This window comes from Dipodomys spectabilis, unplaced genomic scaffold (genome assembly GCF_019054845.1).
Source record: "Dipodomys spectabilis isolate Male_0828 unplaced genomic scaffold, ASM1905484v1 ptg000053l, whole genome shotgun sequence".
NCBI lineage: Eukaryota > Metazoa > Chordata > Mammalia > Rodentia > Heteromyidae > Dipodomys > Dipodomys spectabilis.
This window is the reverse complement of record NW_024870730.1, coordinates 6,370,247-6,394,251: the sequence shown is the minus strand read 5'-3', so window position 1 is coordinate 6,394,251 and position 24,005 is coordinate 6,370,247. Positions and strand designations below refer to the sequence as shown.

The following is a 24,005-nucleotide window of genomic DNA, read 5'->3' as shown; positions in this document are numbered from 1 at the left end:
TTCTGTAACTTCATGCTTGGCTTGCACCTGCAGGAAAGAACCATTAGTTACTTCCCTCCCCTGAGTGAGTAAGGGGGGATGGGCTTTCTGCCTTAAAAGAGGCCATGAGACCAGATCGGGGACTGCACTTTTTTGGGCACTCCAACTGTCCAGTGTAGTCATGCCCAGTAACACAGACTTTCTTTTGACTGTACTGTTTCTTCGTGGTCTTCCGTGGTGCTCTTTCCCTTCTATAGATGTACAAGTGAAAAGGTATTCAACATCATTCCCCATCAAAGAAATACAAATACAAACTGTTTGGAACAGCCCTCTTCTCCCAGTCCCCTTTCTTAAAGGACAATGTGTAGCTTTACCACAAATTATTTGCCTGAAACTGGTACCACCTGTGGCTGCCAATCACCTAATTGTCAATCATCTGACTGTGAGTCAGCAAAAGGACAATCTCTGGGGTCATTTCCTCATCCGATACTGTCACACCTCTTTCTGGCCCCTCTTTCTGGCCCTTTCCTATGCAATCTCTCTTTGCCACTGTGCTACACCCTACTCTAGAGTGAAGACTGCAATAAACTCTTTTCGACCCGAAACACATAGTGGTCTCCTTTTAACAACCCTGACAATTTCAAGGCATGTTATATCAATTCTAGATCGGATACATGTTGAATTCTGTTAGGGACTAAATGGGTTTATCATTTATTCATTCATTGACTCACTTATTCACTCAAAAGAATGTGCTGATTGTTTTCTCTATTCCAGAAATAGACCACGTAACTTTCAAAGATAGAAACACCAAGACCTAAAACTTATCTACACAGAGCATTTAGCTTTTTTTCTTAAACCTTCACTAAAACATTTTCTCCCACAGGGACAGGCATGAATAACATTCACAGTAGGGCTCTGGAGTGTGGACATCATTTCCAGACCTACAGTGATACAAAGTGTCCTGAAATAGAATCCTCTTGCAGCCTAAAAAGCTATCTTAAGACAAAAATGTTTGCCCTTCTGTGGACAATGTCTCCTGGGTAAATCAGGTTGAAAGAACAACGTGGTTCTCTTCTTCCATGACCTATTAAGATTTATTTCCATTGTTTCTGTCACATTTCATAGTCATCATACACTTAGACATAAAAATTAGTCACTTTCAAGAGTCAAGTACCAGCTCATGCCTGTAATCCTAAACTGCTCAGGAGGCTGAGATCTGAGGATCAAGGTGTCCAGCATCTTGTATATGCATTTTTCTAATTTGGGGAGGGGAAGGGAAATAACAAAATGCTGAAATAAGGATACAGGATGACCCATTGTAACAGCTAGATGCTAGATGTACAAGACACTATGTTGAAAACAAACTTTACAACTTTGAGTGGGGAGGGAGGAGTTGGGGAGGTGGAGAGGAAAGGGATGGTAAGGGAAAAACAAAGGAGGGAGTAACCATGCTAATAGGAAAGGACTCATTACCTTGCTCATGTAACTGTAACCCTTCTATACAGTATCTTTATAATAATAATATATATATATATATATATATATATTTAAAATAAAGATTCAAAGCCAGTCCATGAGGAAAGTCTAGGAAACTCTTATTTCCAATGAACCAGCAAAAGCCCTAAGTGGAGCTATGGCTCAAGTAGGAGAATGCTAAGCCTTGAGCAAAAAAGCTCAGGGACAGTTCTCTGGACCTAAGCTCAAGCCTTAGTATCAGCACAAAAAAATGCAAATATATACAACTCTATAACCTACCTATGATAGGGAGAACCAAAAAATATAATACCTTAGGCATGCAAAGACAAGTTCAACAAAATAAACACCGTGGAAGCAGGTACTCTAAAGGGATAGGGTGAGGTCAAGGGTAGACAAAGGATAGACAAATGAAGAGAAGATGGGAAGAATGAAGTCAGTAACTGACTGTACATTCTACAATATTAAGAAGGATGAGGGAAAGATTGGGTAGGGGAGGGATGAGTGAGAATGTTAAAAAAGGGTGACATTCATCGTGGTGCATCGTATTCATAAACTATTTTGTTAAACGGCAATCCCCTGGTACAACTACTTAAATACAATATAAATACATTCATGAATTTACATTAATTTTATGTAGACTGATTTTTTTTTTATTTTTTTTTTTATTTTTTGCTTATGTGGTGCTGGGGAATCGAACCCAGGGCCTCATGCATGCAAGGCAAGCGCTCTACCACTGAGCCACCTTCCCAGCCCTGTAGACTGATTTTTAAAAAGTCAAAATTCTTTTCTTTTAGATTGTTCTTAAAGTATTTTTTAATTGTGAAAATACCGTACAGAGGGGTTACAATTACATGGGCAAGATGATGAGTACATTTCTTATCAAGCATTGTAGCCTCCTTCTTTGTTTCCCCTTCCCATCCCTTCCCATCACCTCCCCTACCCCTCCCCCCCCAAAGTTGTAAAGCTTGTTTTTCAACATAACGAAAAAGTCAAATTTCTTATGCAAATATATCTACCTTTTAAATTTTAATTTTATACCTTGCTAGCTGAGACCCATCATCAAATGGTCTTTTTCAACATCTTAGGTAGATCATTTATCTAATGAAGGAGCAAAAATACAGTTACCAGATTTCCTTTTCTGTCAAAAAGGTTGATCAGTTTTTAAACATTCGTTATTGGTGTCTTACACTTTTTCTTCTTCTGTGTTTCAGCTGCAGACTTCTGGAAATATGAAGGTGCTTTCCAGCTTAGATTTGGCACGCACAAAAAACACCAGGGTTCTCTCTCTCTCTCTCTCTCTCTCTCTCTCTCTCTCTCTCTCTGATGATTTATAATCTGTAATTTTAGAAACATATAGGGTTTTTTTTTACATGTTTTACTTTAATGAGAAATCAGTGCAAATATTTTTCTAAATTTCTTTAGGAAGCAAAATCCCCTGATAAGGTTTCTAGTGTGTGCAAATGGAAATTTTTATTTGAATAATCAATTCAGAACAGTATTTCTGCTGAAAATTAAGCCGAATTGCCTCATACCTCAAGGAGCGTGTGTTGATCCACAAGAAAACCTCACTCAGAAGTCTGTGGCCCATGCTCCTGAGAGGAGTAAGTCTGAGTGCTGGGGAGGTTTTGTGCTTACTGACTGAATTTGCATGCATAAATCCACTTTTCCTTATTCTTGTGGAAGCCCATTGGCCCTGGACCTTGTAGCTCACTGGAGTCTTTTTCCCAAGACTCTATGATCCATCCCAAAATTTTACTGCACAGTAAATGTACCATTTTAAACAAAAGAACAAAACTTTAAACATATAGAAAGGTCAAAGGCTAAAAATGTATATCTTGACTGATTTGGCTCAAATATTGATTGTCAATTTGATTAAGAAAAGTGCATCCTGTGATGGACCAGGGTACAAAGGCAACTGCAAGACACTTGGGCAGATGAGCCCTAAGAAGGTCTCCAGGTGGTAAAGGATAAACACAGACAAAGATTCTTCAAAACATCTGGGAAAGGTGATTTTTAATGGTAATTTGCAAAAGATTCTTGGAGGAGCCTGTGCCCAGGTAGTTTGATAAATCAAGGAAAGGTACCACTTTCTGGGCCTTAAAGTCAGGCTCAGGTCAGAGATGACATTCACTGGATTGGTCTATTTACTCATACTCTGAGATCAGGCAGCTGTAGATTCAGCCTCTGATGAAGACTGCATCATGACATGGGACCACATACGGAGTGGGGTTTGCTTTCTAACAACTCATCTATTCAGAATAAACTCACTCCAAGACACTAGCACTTAGCCCTTCTGAAGGACATGTCCTGCAATGACCTGATCCCCTCCAACTTCATAAAAATCCTACCTTATCACTACCACAATAGGGACAAAGCTTCCAGCACAGGAAACTCAATGATTGCATTGAGCCAGGCATCTTAAATCTAGAAAACCATCTTCGGATTACCTTCCTACCAAGCCAAAACTTCCACCATCTTCTTTGGGCAGGAGAGTGTTGAGAAACAGAGCAGGGACAGATCTATCTATCCAATCTCTTAGGGAAGTTCTTAAAACTAAGTAGGAGTTCTAATTACCAGTTAGTCACACTAGCAAAGACACAACTTTTTGCTCATTTCATTTACAGAAGAGTACATTAGGATAGCACTAATCTTTTTCAACTATTCCTGCACATTTAGAAAGCCACAGTCATTTTTTTTGCCTTACATCTTTTTCACTTCCCCCACATTTGTTCAAAAACTTTAAAGGATAGTCAGCACAGATGTAAATTACTTACTTTAATTCCATTTTCTTCATCAAGTCAACAATGACTCATTATTCTTGGAAATCTTTATTCAGAACTGGCAAAAAATTTACAGCTGGTTGGACAGCCAGAGGGATCTCTCATAATAAGAAATAAAGACTGAATTCTAATGGTAGCAAGCCATATATGGCTTTGAAACAGACATTGCATGAATCTGATTCCAGGAAACGCTGAAGCCCTTATTGAGGTTAAAGTGAACCAGAAATGTAATAGTTCAGAACGGTGTGCAATTTTAGACTCGGTGTCCTCATTATAGAATAAAAATAGCAATATCTAGGTAATATTATTCTTATTCTGGGCTAAAGCCGAGAAATGTCTGTGTGCCTCCAGTTCCTTCAGGAATCCTTTTGAGAACCAGCTGTCTAGAAAGCCTGAGGTACACAAAGCAATGAATAAATAATTTGTTAAATTCTATGAACTTCTATAACATGTATAAAAATGAACACTGAGGCTGGCATTTTGCAAAAAAAAAAAAAAACAATTATAACAGATGTTGAGGAAACAGGGTTTTGAGTCCTAGAGGGGAAAATTACTTATGATTTCTCCAGTTCTCTATGATAATAAAGAAAATAAGTCAAGACTGCTAGTATATGTCTGAGATAAGCAGAAAAGTTCAGATAAGCTGATGTTAGGTGAAATGAACCCCAAGATAAGGATTCAAATGTTTTTTTCTTTTTTTTAAGCAATCACATTTTACGCGATTATTTACTTTTTTCTTTTTATTTGTGAAAATACTGTACAGAGGGGTAACAATTACATGGGCAAGATAATGAGTACATTTCTTATCAAGCATTGTAGCCTCCTCCTGTTTCCCCTTCCCATCCCTCAAATGATTTTTCTTTCTTGAGATTGTTTCTAACATATTTATAAGGTATTTTTTTGTTTCTTTGTATGTCCCTCCCCCACGATATAACCCCTGTTTTCACTGTATTTGATGTTGGTATATTTTGTGGGGGGGAAGGGAAAAAACAAATTGTTTAAATAGGGATACAGGTGGACCCACTGCAACAATGAGATGTACAAGACATTATGTCGAAAAACGAACTTTACAACTTTGGCGGCGGGGGGGGGAGGAGGGGGTGTGGGGAGAGATGGGAAGGGATGGGAAGGGGAAACAAAGGAGGAGGCAACAATGCCTGATAAGAAATGTACTCATTATCTTGCCCATGTAATTGTAACCCCTCTGTACAGTATTTACACAAAAAAAAAGATTAAAAAAAGACTGGTAGGTATGCTGGATTTCTTCAATATATATTTTACTTATTTATCCTGCCAGATTGAGAGTAATAGAATGAAATTATTTGCATCTGCAAATAATACTCTCCAAACCCAGGGAAAAGCAAAATTCAAACTGTCTTCTTCAAATTATTGGCAATGTACTCTCTCTCCTAGGTGACAGTGGGGAAGAAATATTTTCAGAAAATAAAGGATAACTAAGCTTGCTGGTCTACCTTCACCTTGTAACCAAAGTTGTTTCTAAAACTGGTATTCAGTTCCTTTGTCTCTTGGATGTTTTACAGAGGCTATAATGTAACCGAAGCCAACTTTTCTCCAATCCCCACCTCCCAAATCTTAAGTTAAAATAGCAGACGATATAGGGGGCTACTCTCTGTTTTTCATAATGCATAATTGTTTAGAGAGGGCACTGTATGGCCTCCAGTCATAATCATCTGGGAAGGAAAAAAGCCAGAGGAAACCCCCATGTAATACCTAGCCACTCAAAACTTTCTCAGTCAAAACTGTTGTATTGGGGCACAGAATCTTAGCACTCAAGAGTGCAACCAAACCAATAGAATCAGATAATGATGTTTGAGATGAAACTCAGTGAAAGTAATATGTTGAGGGTCAACTATGTTAAATGTGTACTTGTGCTTTAATTATAACTTAATTATAATTTCATGTGGAATATGCACCAGCAACGCAGATAAATTTCCATATCATGATAGAGTGATCTTTGTCCAAAGATGCTAAAGGCTAAATTTCCTTCTACTCAAAGAAAATCTTTCACCACCCCTTCCTTGTACTCAGGCTTTCACCCCTTACTATCACCATGGCAACCAAAATGTCATAAGAAACATAAGATACTGCTCAAGGGAAGAGAGAGCTTTTGGTACCTGATCTTTAGGAATCTCATTTGGGGGTAGAACTTCCTTCTCAGAGCTTGAGATGCCTGAGGCATAAAAGTCTAATTCATCAGTATTTGAAAACCCATATCAACATGCTATCATCAAGAATACCACAAAAACCCTGTGTGTGTACCTCAAAGGTCAGCACTGATTCATCAAAGATGAGGCATAAATAGCAAATCAAGAGTCTAGAGAATATTGGCCAGCAAAGATAGCCTAGGTCCTTGCCAGAAGACAGAGGGTATTGGGGGGGGGGGGAGGGAAGTATATAACAAACTATTGACCAAGATTTGAATAAAATGACCAGTCATGTTCATATTCCCTGTCTTACTTCTGAGCCTTCAACATATGTCTCCAATATATTCAAGGAAAATTTCATGGCAGATTCCTGTCACTCCTGAACATCCATTTGAAATTCCTTGCTGTAGGAATCTTCTCCCTATTGATTTTTTTATTTACTTTTATTTACTTGAAACCTCAAAGTGCAAAAGATTCTTGCTTTTTGGGTACTTTGCATCACAGAGTTGTAATGGGAGTGAGACTGAGCATCATCACTGTGGTCCAGCTTAGGATTGTAGAGGGGAACCACATCTAGGACCACTTCTCCCATCTCGGGAAGGGAAACTCATGAGAGCCTTTATCTCCAATTAACTACCCAAAAGTTGCAAGCAGAGGTGTCACTCAAGTGGTAAGACCTCTAACCTTGAGCACAAAAGCTCAAGTGAGAGGTTTACTTCATCTTTCCCTATTTGGATCCCCTTTATGTTTGCATCTTGTCTTACTGCTCTAGCTAAGCATTCTATGCTAAGTTGAAGAGGAATGGAAAGAGTCGAATCCTGTCTCATTCCTGAATTTAGAGGAAATGGCTTTAGCTTTTCACCATAATGCTAGCTGTACGTTTGTCATACACAGCCTTTATTATATCTCCAGAACTTTCATCATAAACGGGTGTTGGATCTTGTCAAATGTTTTTATCTGTGCCTATTGAGATAATCATGTGGTGCTTATCCTTGCTCTTATTGATGAATGAATTGATTTGAGTTTATTGAACCAGCTTTGCATCCCTGAAATGAACCCTGTTTGAACAAAGTGTATGATTTTTTTGAGGAATTGTTGAAGTCAATTGGCCAAAATTTTGTTGAGAAGTTTTGCAGTGATGTTCTCTTTCTTTGATGAGTCTCTGTCTGGTTTTGGGGTGGGGGTTATGATGGATTCGTAAAAAGAGTTTGGTAGTGAACTTTCAATTTCAAAGAAAAGTTGGACAAATGGGATCCCAATAAACTGCAGAGCTTCTTCACAGCAAAGAACATAGCAAGCAACATCAATAGAAAGTCCACAGACTGGGAGAAGATCTTCACTAGCCATGCAACAGACAAAGGCCTCATATCTAAAATATACTTAGAACTCAAAAACTTAAATCCCCCCAAAACAAATCATCAAAGAAACAACTGCCCCATCACTAAGTGGGCTAAAGATTTAAAGAGAGACAACTCCAAAGAGGAAATAAGAATGGTCAATAGACACAGGAAGAAATGCTCAACTTCTCTAGCCATAAAAGAAATGTAAATCAAAACAACATTGAGAATTCATCTCACCCCAGTTAGAATAGCTATAATTAAGAAATCCAATAACAGATGCTGGATAGGATGTGGCCAAAAGGGAACCCTACCTTCACTGTTGGTGGAAATGTAAACTTCAACTACTCTGGAAAGTTGTATGGAAGTTCCTCAAAACACTCCACCATAGAGCTCCCTTTTGACCCAACAATCCCACTTCTGGGATTTACACAAAGGATCACAAACAAGACCATACTAAAACTACCAGCACAACTATGTTTATCGCAGCATTATTCACCATAGCTACGGTATGGAATCAACCCAGATGCCCGTAAGTAGATGAATGGGTCAAGAAAATGTGGTAAATATACAATGGAATTCTATGCCTCCATCAGAAAGAATGACATCGCCCCATTTTTTAGGTAATAGAAAGACTTGGACAAAATCATATTAAGTAAGGCAGACCCAAAGATATATAGGTCTCACGGTTTCCCTTATAATGAAATAATTAGTATACATCGAAGATAATATCAGATGAACAGAAAAACTAAACAGCTATGTACATATGACCATATAAGATGATGCTAAGTAAAATGAACCCCAAAATATGGACACAAGAGTTTTTTCTTTATAGTTGTTTTTAACAGACTATGTGATTTTCTTTTCTTCTTCCCCCTATGGTATATCCCCTGTTGTCAGTGTATTGGATTTTGGTACCCTCCATCTTGTGTGTGTGTGTATATATATATAGATACATGTATATATACATACATATATATACATATATATGTATATATATACATATATAGTATATGTATACATATATATGTATGCATGTGTGTGTGTATATATATATATATATATATATACACTTGTCTAATTTGGGGAGGGGAAAGGGAATAACAAAATGCTGATATAAGGACACAGGATGAACCATTACAACAATAAGACTCACAGACACTATGTTGTAAATGAACTTGACATCTTGGGGGGGGGAGGAGTTGAGGAGATGGGGAGGGAAGGCATAGTAGGTGAGAAAACAAAGGAAGGTGTAACAGTGCTCCATAGGAAATGAACTCATTACCTTACACTGTAACCCCTCTATACAGTATCTTTACATGTATATATATATATATATATATATATATGAAAAAAGAACAAAATGAAAACCGCATAAACATTTAAAAAAATGTTGGGATGAATAGCCAAAGAAAGACAAGAGACAAAGTTCCAGGGCGCAGGTCTGAGATGTTACAGAGTTTAAAGTAGCAGCTAACGGGACGTTTCAGGGGAAAAAATGCTGCAGGTCTTAGGCTGCCAGGATTAGAGGTGTGCACAGTTGGGCTGCTGAAATGTGTACCTAAGGGACAGACCCCCCAGGACAGGCAAGGACACCAGAGCTGGTGGCTTGTGGGCACACGTTGCCAGGCTCAAGGACCCCACCCCAAGCCCCAAAGGTCTATTCTAAGTAAGGGTCCTATGAACTAGGGATACTCCCTTTAGCCTCTACAAGGACAAAACCACTTCCACTAAACTATTTTAGTATAACCTGTCCTGAAGATTTGTGAGCTACAGCCAGTCAGAACCCACACAGGACCTAGCCAAGCCCCATTCCTACAGTCTCCTCTCTCTACCTGAGGAGCCTGTTCCACACAGGAGAGACAGACACTAGCAGCACCCACAAAGATGAAGCCACATCCTCTCACCAGAGCTGCCTTCTCCCTGTGCTCTCTTCTCAGTCCAGACACTACATCATACTCACAGTGGAGATGATCGCAACACCAAAGCGGTTTGTCAGGTAGCCTCAGCTGGACTTGATGTGACTCGCAGGAGGGGTTCTTTTCAGTTAACTGACATTCCAAGATCCTTCAGTTAGTGTGACTTGGAGAGACAGAGCAGGATCACAGAGGGCTGTGGTCATGTGTCTTTTCACTCAATGTGCTCATCTTTAAATCAGTGTCAGCTCCCCGTTCTGCCTTCCTCATGGGGAAGGTGGAAACCAGGATTTAAAAAAGCATTTCAGGATGAGGTGTGGGCAGGGGCTGGTCAAGGTCTGTTTCATGTTTCAGGAGCTGGGTTTCATCCTTATGAATGAAGTTATTAGCTTCCAACTGAATGCAATTGATGTCTTAATACACTACTATTTATGGTTTCGGTTGGTAAGTTGCTTTTTTATTTAGCAAAGAAAAAGAGGCTCATTTTGCTGAAACATTCCTTACCATAACTCTGCCAGAGTGACCTCCCTTCTTCATACCTCTAAGAAAAAGCTCAAAGCAACCTGGAATTCACCATGAGAATCCCATTTGTTTTTTGTCAGGGCAGATCAATAGGTAAAAATAAATTCCTCAGTCTGTCTGAAAGCATTGTCATTATTCATTTCTGAAGGACCCATATGCTGGTCACCCTACTGTTGACTAGATTTGGGGCTTGGTAATTAGTGTGTTTAAGGCTGAATTTATTGAGCTACATACAGCTCTCTCTCTCTCTGAGCTCCCTTGGATTTTTTTTTTTGAGGGGGGGTGTCATTGCTCTTGACCTCAGAGCCAGAGCTCTTAGAGCAGTTTGCTCAAGGCCAGCAGTCTTCCACTCTGAGTCACAGTGACACTTCTGGTTCTCAGGTGGCAAACTGGATATATGAGTCCAGTGGCGTTTCCTGCCTATGCTGCCTGGAACAGCGATTGTCAGCTGGTCGGCCTAATAACTTGCTAGGATTATAGGCTTGAGCCATGGGTGCCCTTGTTTTTGATGAGGAAACTACCAAGAAAGACTGAAGGATATCTTTGGGTCAGCTAGGTAGAAAAATGTTCATAAGGAACCTGAATATGTTCTAAATGGCATCTCACGTGTGGGTTTGACCTTCATCTGGACTGAATGAAAAGGGTAACATGCTCGAAGTAGCTCTTCTGTGTGTGGTCACTCTAACTAACAGAAGTGGAAGTATGAACACAGAAACAATATGCATAATGCAGAAAAGGACAGTTGTGGGTTTTTTGGGGGGGGGATCTGGTCATGGGGCCTGAACTCTGGGCTGTCCCTCAGCTCTTCAGCTCAAGGCTAGCGCTCTACCACTTGAGCCACAGCACCACTTCCACTTTTTTCTTTTTGCTTATGTGGTGCTGAGGAATTGAACCCAGGGCCTCATGCATGCAAGGCAAGCACTCTACTGAGCCAACTTCCCAGCCCCAGTTGTGGGTTTTGGTGAAGTGTTTCACCTTAGACTTATCTTCTAACACTATATCTAGCCTCCAGTCATTTAAATCTGTGCTGGTGACTTTTGAGAAAGAGACTTACTTGATTTTTTAAATTTTATTTTTATTTTCAATACATTTTTATTGTAAAATTACTGTACAGAGGGGTTACAGCTACATGAACAAGATAATGAGTACATTTCCTATCAAGCATTGTTACCTCCTCCTTTGTTTTTCACCTACCATCCCTTCCCTCCCACCTCCACAACTACACTTTCCCCTCCTCCTCCCCCTTTCCCACCATCCCAACCTAAATTGTAATAGGGTCTTGTACATCTCATTGTTACAATGGGTCAACCTGTATCCTATTTAAGCATCTTGTTCTTTCCCTTCCCCTCCCAAAGGTAGAGAAATATATATACAAAAGGCAGGGCACCAACATCAAATACAGTGAAAACAGGGGTAGGAACATACAAAGAAACAAAAAATGACATGGTACATTATAAATACATTAGGAACAATAGCAAGAAAGATAAAACCACTTGTGTCCCTATCTTGAGGCTCATTTTGCCTAATATCATCTTATCAGGTCTTATGTACACAGTTTTTGACCTTTTCTGTCTATCCCAGACATATACTAATTATTGCAAACAAGGGAAACCATAACACCTATGTTTCTTTGGGCCTGGCTTACTTAATTTACTTAATATAATTTTTTCCAAGTCTTTCCATTTCATAACAAATAGGGCAATGTCATTCTTTCTGATGGAGGCATAGAATTCCATCATATACACACACACACACACACACACACACACACACACACACACACACACACATATCACATTTTCTTGAACCATTCACTTCCTGAGGGGCATCTGGGTTGGTTCCATATCTTAGCTATGGTAAGTAATGTGGCAATAAACATAGTTGTGCTGGTAGCTTTAGTATGGTCTTGTTTGTGATCATTTGGGTAAATGCCCAAAACTGGGATTGCTGGGATTATCGATGCAAAACTTCTCAACAAAATTTGGGCCCACTGACTTCAACAATTCATCAAAAAAAATAATACACTATGATCAAACAGGATTCATTTCAGGGATGCAAAGTTGGTTCAATATATGTAAATCAATTAACATAATTCATCACATCAACAAGAGGAAGGATAAGAACCACAGGGTTATCTCAATAGATGCAGAAAAGCATTTGACAAGATCCAGTACCCCTTTATGATGAAGGCACTGGAAAAACTAGGAATCCATGGAATATTCCTCAATAAATAAAGGCTGTATATGACAGACCTACAGACAGCTTTATACTTAATGGTAAAAAAATAAAGCCATTTTCTCTAAACTCAAATGAGACAAAGATGTCCACTCTCTCCACTTCAATTTAGAATTAGAATGCCTAGCTAAAGCAATAAGACAAGATGCAAACGTAAAGGGGATCCAAATAGGGAAAGCTGAAGTAAAACTCTCCCTCTTTTTAGATAACATGATTTTGTATGTAAAGAATGCCATGGACTCCACCCCCAAATTACTCAGGCTGATTCGAAACTTTGGCAAAATAGCAGGGTATAAAATTAACCCTCAGAATTCAATGGCTTTTCTGTATGCCAGCAATGAGAAGAGCACGGCTGAAATCAGGAAAGCAATTCCCTTTGTAATAGCGCCACAAAAAATAAAATACCTAGGTATTAACTAAAGAAGTAAAGGATCTCCTCAATGAAAACTTGAAAAACCTGAAAATGGACATCAAAGCAGAACTTAGGAAGTAGAAAAACCTCCCATGCTCCTGGATTGTAAGGATCAACATTGTGAAAATGGCAATACTTCCCAAGGCTATCTACAAATTCAATTTGATATCTATCAATATTCCAACCTCATTCTTCAATGAAATAGTAGAAGAGGCAATCCAAAAATTCATATGGAACAATAAAAGATCTCAAATAGCAAAAACAATCCTTCATAGAAAGAATAATGCTGGAGGAATGTCAATACCAAATTTCAAACTCGACTACAAACCCATAGTAATCAAAACAGCTTGGTACTGGCATAAGAACAGAACTGAGGACCAATGGGAATAGAATTGAAAACCCAGAAATGAACCCACAGACCTATATAGCCACCTAATCTTTGACAAGGGAGCTAAAAAAATAGAATGGAAGAAAGACAGCCTCCTCAGTAAAAGGTGCTGGCAAAATTGGTAAATACCTGTAGAAAACTAAAGCTAGGTCCCTATGTATCACCCTGCACCAGAATCAACCCAAAATGGACCAAAGACCATGAAGTCAAAGCAAACACCCTGAAAACATTACAGGATGGAATAGGAGAAGCCCTAGGTCTCCTAGGCATAGGCCAAAATTTTCTCAATAGAGACCCAGAAACACAACCAATCAAAGAAAGGTTGGACAAATGGGATTGTATGAAGCTGCAGAGCTTCTGCATGGCAAAGGACATAGCTATCAAGATCAATAGAAAGCCCACGGAGTGGGGAAGATCTTCACTAGCCATACAACGGACAAGGGTCTCATATCTAAAATATACTTGGAAATCAAAAAATTAAATCCCCCAACAAAAAATCCTCAAAGAATCAACTGCCCAATAAATAAGTGGGCTAAAGACCTAAAGAGAAACTTCTCTGAAGAGGAAATAAGAATGGCCAAGAGATATGTGAAGAAATGCTCAACTTCTCTAGCCATAAAAGAAATGCAAATCAAAACAACATTGAGATTCCACCTGACCCCAGTTACAATGGCTATAATCAAGAAATCTAGTAACAGATGGTGGAGGGGATGTGGCCAGGAGGGAACCCTACTGCATTGTTGGTGGGAGTGTAAACATGTTCAACTACTTTGGAAAGCAGTATGGAGGTTCCTCAAAAGACTCCACATAGAGCTCCCCTATGACTTACTTGCTTTTGTTGCAGGCAGAGCCTGAATCCCATCCTAGTTTTCACTTCAGCTTAGCTGGGAGGAGAGGCATGCCCCATTGTGCTGGCTTCTTCCCTTGCCATGAGCTCTCATGGACTATTTTGCCCAGGCTGGCTTCCAATGCCAATCTTCCCAATTCTAACCCTACAAGCAGCTAGAATGATAGATATGAGCACCCACACTCTGATGAGATTGCAATCGACAGAAATATTCTATATCTATATAACCAACTAAGAAACTTGTACTGCACTCAAATTATAATGAACTCAAAGTGTCTTGTAAGTATAAGGCTAAGGCCTTCCATCCTAACTAAGCAGGAGGCTCATATGTGAGGATGCCAATACAAAGGCAACCTGGACTGGAAATCCCTGAGCCCATAATCTCTCAAGAACCACCAAGAAGATACAATTTGGGTTGTGGCTCAACTAGTAGAGCACCAACTTTGAGTGTAAGCTAAGGGACAGTGCCCAGGCCCTGAGTGGCCAGTCCAGGAACACACCTCTAAAAGTGTCCTCTAGCCCAGTAACTTGGTGGCTCTGACATCACAGACATCATTGTAAGGTAACGACAACCATGCCTGTATATATATTGTGTGGTGACAGGTGGACTTTCGTAGGTAGTGGGAGGGTTGGAATTTAGTGGATTGATCATATTGGTTATTGCTTGTGTGTGGATTTGGTTTCTTGACTTGGCTTGGATTTTCAGGATTGTGTTTTTGGATTGTGATTAGGCTTTGACTTTTGGACTTGGTTGTTTTCTATTAGGTAGCAGTAGCATTTAGGCTTTTTGTTCATTATTCCTTCCTTCTATATTTACATATTAGATTTTGTTTAGTGATATAGTTAGTACATTTTATCATTCATTGTACATTTACATTTATTATAGTGATCAGAGGCTTTGTTCACATCATTATATATATCACATATATCATATATATATATATATGATATATATTTTGGGGGATTTCATTTATTTTCTCCCTAGACAGCATCACTAGGGTGCTGTGTAGGATGATTACTCAGCGTAGACAGGCGAGGGCCCTGCTGGGCCTTGAGGCCAGTTCCTCCTCCGAGGAGCTCCTCAGGGCTCACTACCAGGTGCTGAAGACCCTCCGTGAGGGGGGCTTTGCTCCTGTCAAGTTGGCCAAGCACCTGCTCACGGGCACCCTCGTGGCTATAAAGGTGCTTGACAAGTTGGACAGCCTCTACTTCACAGAGGAATTGCAAATTTTCAAACTTGTAGAGCACCCACACATAGTGAAGCTCTATGAAGTGGTGGAAACAATGGAGCGTCTGTACATAGTGATGGAGTACATGGATGGAGGAGACCTAGTGGACCATGTGCAAAAGGTGGGCAGGCTGGAGGAGGAGGAGGAGGCCAGGACTCTGTTTAAACAGATCCTGAGGGCGGTCAAATACTGCCATGACAATGGAATTGCTCATAGAGATATAAAACCAGAAAACGTCCTGCTGAATAGCACAGGAACAGCCAAGTTATGTGACTTTGGGTCAAGTACCCGATTTCTGCCCGGGCAGGACCTTGATGGGGAGTGCGGCACTATGACCTACTGGGCTCCTGAGTTGTTCAAGCAGCGTAGATACCAGGGCCCCAAGGTGGATGTCTGGGCCCTGGGGATATTACTTTATTTTATGGTGATGGGCAACGTGCCCTATAAAGGAAGATCATGGACTGTTCTGCGAATTCAAGTTTTACAAGGAAAATTCAACTTAAGAAAATCCTGTTCTCCTGAACTCCGAGGATTGCTCATGTATCTTATGAGGGAGAATCCTAAGAAGAGGCCAACCATCAGGCAAGTACTACGCCACCCCTGGCTAAATCAAACACCAACATCACCAGCAGCCTCACCGATCCCTAGCCAGCATCATCTGATCCAGCCGGACCCTAGAATCATTCACATCATGGTCTCGTATATGGGCTTCAATAGGAGGCTGGTGTGGGCAGCCCTTTTGCGCAGAAAATTTAACAAGGAAAGGGCTACTTACTGTATGCTCGAGGAGCAACAAGATCAGGCCAAAGATGTGGCGAGGAGCCCAATTCCTGAGTCTCCGCTTTGCCCCACGCCTGTGCAGCAGTCCCCCAAAATATCATTAAAGACAGCCAGCGAGCCTGGGCACCACGGGACTGCCTGCCCGCTTGCTGAGCAGCAGCAGGAGTGTAGCAGGAAAGGCAGCAAATCAGTGTGCCTCCACTGTCTCCTCTGGAGACTCAGCACAATTGAAACAAGGAGGGAGACTGAGGGCAGCACGCCAAGCCCTGCTCCAGAAGTTGCAGCAACTACATTCCCCAAGGACCAACCGACTCAGCTGATGTCCCCAGCCCCTGAGCAGGAGAGGCGGGTGGGCAGCAGGGCTGATTCCCTCCCCCAGATTTTGTATAACACGTGGACAAGGAGTAAAAAAGGGGAGAAGGGTCTCAGCTCGGCTGCCCCAGGCCCAGAAGGGTCAACCCCGAAGGACCCAGGGGACACAGTGGACAGCAGTAAGCTGCCCTCAATAACATGGGTAATAGAAATATCCAACTGGGGCCCAGAGGCAGAGGGGGAGGGCAGCACCCCTCCAGACCCTTGTGCTACAGAAGCACCAGCAGCAGAAATGGCCCCCAGGGGCCCAAAGGCACAGAGGGAGGGCAGCACCTCTCCCACCCCTCATCCTGCAGAAACACCAGCAGCAGAAATGGCTGCCCAGGGCCCACAGTCACTGGGGGAGGGCAGCAACCCTCCAGCCCCTTGTGCTGCAGAAGCACCAGCAGCAGAAATTGCCCCCAGGGGCCCAGAGGCACAGAGGGAGGGCAGCACCCCTCCCACCCCTCCTCCTGCAGAAACACCAGCAACAGAAATGACTACCCAGGGCCCAGAGTCAGAGGGGGAGGGCAGCACCTCTTCTATCCCAGGTCCTGCAGCCAATAGAAGAGCCAAGATCTGGAAGCGACTCAAGAAAAATACTATGAATTGTTTCTCGATATTGTGTTACTGCTGCCTGTATCGCTAGGACAGCCCCAACCAAAACTTGTGGAAGTGCAGAACATCTCCGCTTGTAAACAAGTAGGTGGTCACTGAGCTCTGCTCTGTTTTATTGATGCTCTAAGGAAATCCTTTTAGCTCATGTAGGAGTGGAGTGGGGAGGTTAAAAAAAATGAGGGTGCCGGGGGAGGGGGGAAGGTGGGATGTAGGGGTGTTTAAAGGGATAGTTTCAGAAGGAAGGGATGGGAACAACACTGTCAAGTGTTGGCCTGTGCGATTCAGTCCCTGAGTTTCCTTTTGTCCTGCAGCTCAAGTGGACAGGCACAAAATCCATCACCATGGTACTCGCCTTGAAGACATGAACAACATGCCTGCAGACAAACTTCCCTCTGTTGCTACCTCCAGCAATGCTGACATACTTCAGACTTCTTCACAGACTACTTTGTCCTATATTGGATACACTTTCTAAGTCATGATCACATATATTCTGTTTTTGATCACATATATTCTGAGTTTGTGACCTTCATTTTCACCATTTTCACCTTCTTACCTGTAGTCCCAGCTATTAAGAGGGCTGAGTTCTAAATGTTTTTTGTGAAAATACTGTACAGAGAGGTCACAGTTACATTTTTTAAATAAGTTTTTATTGTGAAAATACTGGACTAAAAATACTGGACAGAGGAATCACAGTTACATGAGCAAGGTAATGAGTACATTTCTCATCCAGCATTGTTGTCTCCTCCTTTGTCCTTCCCCTACCACCCCATCCCTCCCACCTCCTCAACTACAGCCCCCTACACCCCTACCCCAGCCTAAATTGTAAAGTTCATTTTTTGACATGCGTCTTGTACATCTCATTGTTTCAATGGAAAACAATCTGTATCCCTATATAAACATGTTTTCCCTTCCCCTCCACAAATTATACCAACATCAAATACAGAGAAAACAGGGGTTATACCACGAGGGAGGGACATACAAAGCAAAAAAAAAAACACACATTGTACCTTATAAATACTTTAGAAACAATAGCAAGGAAGAAAAAAAAAATTTAGGGACATCAACTTATCTGACCTTTTCTGCTTGTCCCAGACACATACTAGTTATTACAAATAAGAGAGAAACAGAAACCATGGGACCTATGTTTCTTTGGGCCTGGCTTACTTCACTTAACCAATTTTCTCCATTTCCTAACTAATGGAGGCATAGAATTCCACATTTTCTTGATCCATTCATCTACTGAGGGGCATCTGGGTTGGTATATATAGCTATAGTAAATAATGCTGCAATAAACATAGTTGTGCTGGTAGCTTTAGTGTGGTCTTGTGAACATTTGGGTAAATGCCCAAAAGTGGGATTGCTGGGTCATAGGGGAGCTCTATGTGGAGTCTTTTGAGGTTTTACAAGTTTAAACTCCCACCAAAAATGTAGTAGGGTTTCCTTCTGAGTTCTTATAGGATTGACTTTCCAAGGGAACCAGCCCACAAGTACTTTCTCCAGGAAGGAGGGAAATCAAGCAGTAGATGATTAACCTAATAAGTACAACAAGTACAAAATCCTGAGTTCTAGGAAAGGACAAGGGGACTCCATCTCCATCAGCAGCAAGCAATTGTTTCTCCAAAAGAGGAGCTATCTTCAGAATAGAAATACAGCTCCCCACTCTTGTTCTGTTTTATGGGTTTTTTTTTTTGTTTTGTGCAAGTCCTGGAGCTTGGATTCAGGGCTTGTTTTCTAAAGGCTAGTGCTCTGCTGTACAAGTCATGGCTCCACTTCTGGCTTTATTGGTGGTTATTTCCAGATAAAAGTCTGCCACCATGCTGACTTAGAACCAGTATCCTCAGATCTTAGCTTCCTGAGTAGTTGGATTACAAGTGTGAGATACCAGCACCCAGCTCTGTTTGTCCTAAAGGACAAAGAGGCTATGAGGTAGACATGGCTATCTAACTTTGCCTGGAAACCTGCAATCCCATGGTAGACTCCAGTAACAGGAAGAGGGGCCTGCCGCGGTCCAGCGGCAGCACGAACAGGCTCCCGAGGGCAAGGGGATTGATGGAGACTGAGAGAAGACTGAAGGCACAACTCTGTACATTCCAGCAAAAGCCTCAGCTATATACACTTTCTCTTTAATGCTCATGTAACAGTGTTCTAGGACCTTTACTGAGATACACCTTGAAGCCTATTTGCATTTTGACTGAGTGACTGAACTTCAGTGATAATAGTGAAAATCAAACTTATCCCTCTTAAGGTAGTCAAAAAATTATACCTGCAAGCATGCAGTTAAGATTACAATGCTATGTTCACTGGATCATGATAAAATGACATAGATGTAAAGCTCTTCTAGAATATCAAACCAAGTAACAAGAAACTGGTGTGGTGGCTCATGCTAAGATGGGAGGATTTTAGTTTGAGGCCAATCTGGGCCAGTCTCAACAGAAAAAGCTAGGCATGGCACACACCTGTCATACTAGCTAAAGCAGAAAGAATAAATAGGAAGATTGTGGTCCTGTCTAGACAAAAATTGTGGAATCCTTTGTCAAAGATAACAAGGGCAAAAACAGGACTGAGGTAGAACCCTTCAAGAGGTAGAACCTAGGCAGGGCACTGGTGGCTCACCACTGTTATCCTAGCTACTCAGGAGGCTGAGCTCTGAGAATCAGGGTTCAAAGCCAGCCCAGGCTGGTAAGGCCTTGAGACTCTTATCTCCAATAAACCACTAGAAAACCAAAGTAGCCTGTGGCTCAAGTACTTGCCTTGGGCTGAAGGGCTGAGGGACAGTGTCCAGGCCCAGAGTTTAAGCCCATGACTGACAAAAAAGGAAAAGGAAAAGAAATAGAATGAGAGAGAGAGAGAACAAGAGAGAGAAAGAAAGAAAGAAAGAAGGAAAGAAAAAGAAAGAAAGAACGGAAAGAAAGGCAGAGAGAAAAAAGAAAAGAGGTAGAAACTTCCTAGCAAGCATAAATCCCTAAGTTCAAACTCCAGCACTGCAAAAACAATGAAACAAAACAAAACAAAACAAAAAACAAGAAACCTATTAGAATCTCCTATTTCTGGGATCATGTCCTTTAGTTGGGTGCAGATAAAATGTAAAGATTTGGGAAGGAGGGAGGACTTGGGGAGGTGGGGAAGGAAGGGATTCTAGGAGAAAAACAAAAGAGGGAGTAACAATTTTGCATGAAGAAATGTACTTTTAGAATGATGCTACGTGAAATGAACCCCAAAATATGGACACAAGAGGTTTCTCTTTGCTGTTAACATACTATGTGATTTTCTTTTCTTTTGCATGTTCTTCCCTCTATGGTATATCCCCTGCTGTCACTGTGTTGGATTTGGTACCCTGCATCTTGCATATACATTTACCTAATTTCGGGTGGGAAAGGGAATTAACAAAATGCTGAAATAAGGATGTAGGTTGACCCATTGTAACAATGAGATGTACAAGACTATATTAAAAATGAACTTTACAACTTCAGAAGGGGGCGGGAGGACTCGGGGAGGTAGGGAGGGAAGGGATGGTAGGGGAAAAACAAAGGAGTGGGTAACAATGCTCCATAGGAAATGTACTCATTACCTTACTCACATAACTGTAATCCCTCTGGACACTATCTTTACAATAAAATATATTTATATTAAAAAAGAAAAAAAGTGAAAAGCACACAAACATAAAAAAAAGTGTTGGTGGAGATAGCCTAGGAATGTCAAGCAGCAAAGTTACAGGGTGCAGGTCTGAGATGTTGTAATAACTCCATAATAGGGCCCTGATAATCATCGGGGCCCAATAGTCAGCTTGGCCCCGTGGTCCAGCCTGCTGGAGGGGGCAGGGCATCAAGAGATGGACTGCCTATTAGGATTGGAGAAGGGGCAGCATGGGGGAGAAGCATGAATGCTGGTTTGAAACTATTAGTGTGGCACAGCCTCTCTGGGTATATATAAGCTGCGTGCTTAGAGGCCGGGTGTATGTGGGGAGGGAGGAAGTCCAGACTCCTGAAGAGAGGGGAGGTTAGGAGGAGGTTAGGGGAAAACAGTAGACAGTCCAGAGGGAGGAGAGAGGAATAAGGAGGAGACTGGGAGTCCTGAGGAGGGGTGAGGTTAGAAGAACCATTAGGAGAAAACCTTTAGTTAGTATGGAGTTAACGCGGAGGAAGGAGAGGAGTAGGAGTGGGGGGGAGATGGCAGGAGGGCAGCTTACTGCTGTCCACTGTGAACCCTGGGTCCTTTGGGCTTGACCCTTCTGGGCCTGGGGCAGCCGACCTGATACCCCTGGTTCCTTTTTTACTCCTTACGCACGTATTATATAATAGGTGTGGAGCGAATCAATCCTGCTGCGCACCTGCCTCTCCTGCTCAGGGGCTGGGCACATCAGCTGAGTGGGTTGGCCCTTGGGGAGTGTAGTTGCTGCTCCTTCTGGAGCAGAGCGTGGCATGCTGACCTCAGTCTCCCTCTGTGTGTCCTCAGAGGAGGCAGGGAAGGCACACTGACTTGCTGCCTTTCCTGCTACACTCCTGCTGCTGCTGCTGCTCAGCAGGCAGGCAGCCTCCTGGTGCCCAGGCTCCCTGGCTCTCTTCAAGGATATGTTTTAGGACTGCTGTGCAGCAGGTGAGGGGCACGGCAGAGACCCGGGAAGTGGGCTCCTCACTACATCTTTGGCCTGATCTTGTTGCTCCTCGAGCATACAGGAAGTGGCTCTCTCTTATTCAACTTTCTCTGCCCAAGTGGGCTGCCCGCACCGCCCTCCTGTTAAAGCACATGTATGAGGCTACGATGTGAATGATCGCAGGTTCAGATGATGCCGGCTGGGGCTTGGTGAGGCTGCTGGTGATGTTGGTGTTTGCTTTAGCCAAGGCTGGAGTAGTACTTGCCTGAAGGTTGACCTCGTCTTTGGGTTATCCATCTTCAGATACACAAGCATTCCTTGAAGGGGAAAAGGATTTTCATATTTTAAATGTGCCTTCTAAACCTGAATTCTCAGCACAGTCCATGAGCTCCCTTTAGAGGGCACCTTGTGCATGACTATAAAATAGAGAAACACAAGTCAATTTCAGTCAAATGAGGGACCCAGTAAGAAAACTCACCAAAGAGATAAAGCCTTTTGACAGCCAAAGTTATACAAATTGGGAGAGCCAGGCACCAATGGCTCATGCTTGTAATGCTAGGCTGAGACCAGAGGAAGGCAGTTGTTTCCAGCCAGCCTGGGCAGGAAATACTGAGAATCTGATCCCCAGTTGATCAGCAAGAAGCTGTAGTAGAGCTGTGGTTCAAGTGGTAGAGTGAGCTCTGAGCAGAAAAAGCTCAAGGACAGGACCTAGGTCCTGTGCCCTAGGACCATACGCCATGGGAGCAGAACAAGAAAGATATAATTGAAGAAAGAAGACACCAGAAGGTGGAAACAGCTCCCATAGTTGTAGTTTGACAGAATTAACATTAGGAAAAGCCCAAAGACAATCTACTAATTCTATGGGATACACAAAAGATACTGGTGTTATTCTTCTTAGAGAATACAGCCCTTAAATCATAGAAGCCGAGGTGCAGAGAAGAATCACCCATGACCCAACTGTATCCTAAGCTCACCAGGCCCAAGCCAGAAGCAGGCTCTGCAGGTCTGAAGTCACCTTGCTTATGCTCACCTCTGGGGTCACACCAGCACAGGGAATCTGTTACATAATTGCTTTCATCTGCATTTTTAACCTTCCTTGCCATAGACTTCTGCAAGCTTCCCTTCATTTCTGCTTTCTCAATAGTTTCCCTTTCATCCTCTTAGCATGTGTCTTGGTGAAATATGTCCTCCATTTGGGACAACTTTCTAAGACCCTTCTTTTGAAATACTCAGAACTGGCTGAGAAGGTAGCTCTGTGGCATCGTATTTTCCTTTTGCTTCTGCCTGGAGTGGGGCATGACCTTAGAGTCTTGTGCTTTCTCTTGGCTTTGGTTGCTCAATGCCATGTATCATTGGAACCACATCCCCAGTTCCAGTCATTTCACAGAAGATTGGAGATAGGAGTGTTCAAACTTTCCTGCTTGCTTTGCCTTTGAACCTCAATGCTCAGATCTGTCTCACAAGGAGCTAGATTTTCAAGTGTGACACACCAGCACCTGTCTGTTGCTAGCCCTGTTCCATTTCCTGGAGCTCTAAAGACCCTCTTGAGTTCCTGCTTCTGGAAAGATGGTTACTCAAAAGGCTCAAAAAGCTCAGCAGAGCCCCTGAGTTGTGAGCATGCTTAGGTGGTGTCTGTTGCAGATCCTGAGGTGCCAGGAGCTGGCAATGGTGAGCAAAGGCTCCAGGCCATTGACTCCAAGCCTCGGGGCTGCAGGTACTTGGCCTTTTGTTTGAGGAAGTGTTCCTCTCAGCTTCTGGGCCTGGGGGTTTATCTGAGGGAGTTTGGTAGACAAAGGCTGTCTGCAATAGAATGAGGAAGGATGCTTACTGGCTGCACTTGTTGGCACAGTGGGTCACGAGCATTTGACAAATAGAGAAAGTGTATATAGCTGAAGCTTTTGCTGGAATCTACAGAGTTGTGCCTTCAGTCACACGTCCCTCTCTCTCCCCCTGCACCCTCCTTTCTTTTAGCCTCCCCACCCCAGTCCCAGACAGATAACTATACACCAGGGGTGATGAGCTAAAAGGATTTCCTTGAACCATTAATAAAACAGAGCACAGCTCAGTGAGCACCTACTTGTTTACAGGCTGAGATGCTGTCTCCACACGTCCAGATGTCTTGTTTGTGATTGTCACAGGCCGAGAGGGAGGGCAGCAATAAAATCGGTGGCAACAATTACATGTTTTCTTGAGTCGCTTCAAGATCGTGGATGCTCCCTTTGCTGCAGGACCAGGGATAGGAGTGATGCTGCCCTCCTTCTCTCCCTCTGTGCCCTGGGCGGCCATTTCTGCTGCTGCTGTTTCTGTTGGACCAGGCGTAGGAGGGGTGCTGCCCTCCCTCTCCCTCTTGGCCCTGGGCAGGCATTTCTGCTGCTGCTG

At 42.3% G+C, this 24,005-nt stretch overlaps 1 protein-coding gene across 1 annotated transcript; it reads left to right on the top strand.

The window, feature by feature from the left end:
* The first annotated feature begins 15,068 nt into the window (after window positions 1-15,068).
* LOC122107734 (sperm motility kinase X-like) lies at window positions 15,069-17,066 on the top strand. The gene has a single exon (XM_042679537.1). It carries the CDS (start codon window positions 15,069-15,071, stop codon window positions 17,064-17,066), a length of 1,998 nt encoding a protein of 665 aa, XP_042535471.1.
* Window positions 17,067-24,005: the final 6,939 nt, after the last annotated feature.